This window comes from Solanum dulcamara, chromosome 3 (genome assembly GCF_947179165.1).
Source record: "Solanum dulcamara chromosome 3, daSolDulc1.2, whole genome shotgun sequence".
In the NCBI taxonomy this organism is placed as follows: domain Eukaryota; kingdom Viridiplantae; phylum Streptophyta; class Magnoliopsida; order Solanales; family Solanaceae; genus Solanum; species Solanum dulcamara.
The window spans coordinates 15,153,947-15,156,151 of record NC_077239.1 but is presented as its reverse complement, the minus strand read 5'-3'; the positions used below and the strand labels follow the sequence as shown (position 1 = coordinate 15,156,151).

The window sequence follows — 2,205 nt, the reverse complement described above, 5'->3', positions numbered from 1 at the left end:
AGAAAATAGTACCAACCTCTGCCTGCCAACCTATCTAACATTTGGTCCATGAAAGTCATTGGAAAATGATCATTCAAAGTCCATTTGTTAAGCTTTTGTAGTCCATGCAAACTTGCCATCTAGTGACTGGCCTAAGTAGTACCAGCTCATTCTTATCATTCGCGACGACTGTCATACCTCCCTTCTTAGGTACATATTTAATAGGACTTACTCAGTTGCTGTCGGATATGGGATAGACCACACCTGCATCTAACCACTTAATGATTTCCTTCTTTACCACTTCTTGCATAGGTGGGTTTAATCTCCTCTAGTGTTCGATACTTGGAATGCAATCCTCCTTCAATTGAATTTTGTAAGTGTAAATGCCAGGAGAAATACCTATAATATCAGTAACATTCCAACCAATAGCTTTCTTATACCTCTGTAATACCTCCACCATTGTTATAAAGTGCCCTTCACTCAAATTTGCAGCAATTATTACTAGAAAAGTGTTATGCTCACCAAGAAATATGTACTTCAAATGGACTAGAAATTCTTTGAGCTCAAGTACAGGTGGCTCCTCTATGGATGGTTTAGCAGGTGGAGTCGGCCTGTTCTTTAAGTCAAGATCAAGCTTCTTGGGAACATATGAGCGTGAACCTACACCCTATAAAGCATTTAAAGACTCATGGTACATCTCAATACCATCACCATCGAAATTCATGATAATAATTTCTAAAGGATCAACAGCAAGACTTTTCTCAATGGGCACATCAACAAAACTCTCTACCTCAATATCGAACACAAACATTACGGTCATATCCTTTAGCTGCTTCATGGAGGGACAAACATTGAACTTGACTTTTTCATTATTTAGTCTGATTGTAAGTTTTCCACGCTCTACATCTACTAATGCTTTGCCAATCGCCAAAAATGGTCTCCCAGGATGATAAGAACCTCAAAATCAAACTAGAAATATAGTATGACAAAATTAGCAGGGAAAATAAACTTGCTCACTCGCACCAACACATCAGAAAAAATTCCTACTGGACGTTTCACAAATCTATTCCCCATCAACAACCGCATAGAAGTCAATTTGGGGCTCCCAATCCCATCTGTCTGTAATAGCTAACGACATTAAATTGGTGCTAGCTCCCAAATCACATAGAGCCTTAGCAAAATCAAAAGCACCAATGGTATAAGGTATGGTGAATGCACTCGAATCTTCCTTCTTTTCCACCAATAACCTTGTAGCAATGGCGCTATAGTGATGTAAATTGTCAGTTGGCTCAAAAAAAATTGTCCTTTTTTTTGTAACCAAATCTTTCATGAACTTGACATAACCTGGCATATGCTCTAGCACTTCTACCAATGGGATGTTGATTGATATTTCCTTAAGCAATAAAATGAACTTCAAAAACTTGTCATCCTCGGTCTTTTTCTTCAATCTATGGGGAAATGGAGGCAGCGGCTGTCGAACAGGTGGCAAATAGTGAGGTCCAGCTGCCACTGTTTGCTTTGTACCATTGTTCTCCTCAGTCCTTTTCTTCTCCAATACTAGCTCATCAGCCTCATCGTCGTCATCAAACATAACTACTTTATCTGGCTGATGCCTTGCCTTCCCATCAACCTCAAAAGTTGCATCTTTAATCTACTCAGTGCCTGCAATAATAGTGTCAAAAAGTACCTTACCACTCCTTTTTGTCACTGCTATACATTGCTAATATTTCCTATGATTTTTCACCATGTCACTAGGTAAAGTACCAGTCTTTCTTTGATTAAATATTGCTGACAACTGGCCTATCTGATGCTCTAATTGCTTGATAGAGGTAGAGTGTGAATCCACCAACTGGCTGATGTTAGTCATGTTACCCCGCATATCTCTGACTCCAGATTCAATTGCATCAACCTTCTGTAGGACCTTTGCCATCATTTCTTTCAACTTAGAGTTACCATTATTTTTACCAGCTCGCTCTCTATTCATAGGTGGTACATATACCCCATTTCTATCATTCTTGAAGTTACTTTGTTCTGCCACCCTCCTTGATCATGATTTCTTATTCGATCATAGTAGTTTTCTCTTTAAAAGTTTTGACCTTGGTTCTCGGAGTTTTATGTACGAAAAAACCATGGGTATTTAGAAACTTAGCTTTATCCTCATAATCAAAGTCTGGCTCATTATATCGGCTTCCAGTATCCACAACTTTCACTTACTCCAGACCTCCA

General features: G+C 38.9%; 1 protein-coding gene across 1 annotated transcript; it reads right to left on the bottom strand.

The window, feature by feature from the left end:
• Positions 1-1,042: 1,042 nt before the first annotated feature.
• LOC129883478 (uncharacterized) lies at positions 1,043-1,909 on the bottom strand. The gene is made up of 2 exons (XM_055958136.1): positions 1,724-1,909; positions 1,043-1,630 (listed from the first exon to the last, which is right to left on the bottom strand). Exons 1-2 carry the CDS (start codon positions 1,907-1,909, stop codon positions 1,043-1,045), a joined length of 774 nt encoding a protein of 257 aa, XP_055814111.1.
• Between the last annotated feature and the right edge of the window lie 296 nt (positions 1,910-2,205).

What these genes read in the sequence shown, in the direction of transcription:
- LOC129883478 (XM_055958136.1), bottom strand. Translation starts at nt 1,909, where the DNA reads ATGGCAAAGGTCCTACAGAAGGTTGATGCAATTGAATCTGGAGTCAGA. An exon ending in GTACTTTACCTAGTGACATG is followed by an intron (nt 1,631 to 1,723) that starts GTGAAAAATCAT and finishes GGCACTGAGTAG; the next exon opens with ATTAAAGATGCAACTTTTGA.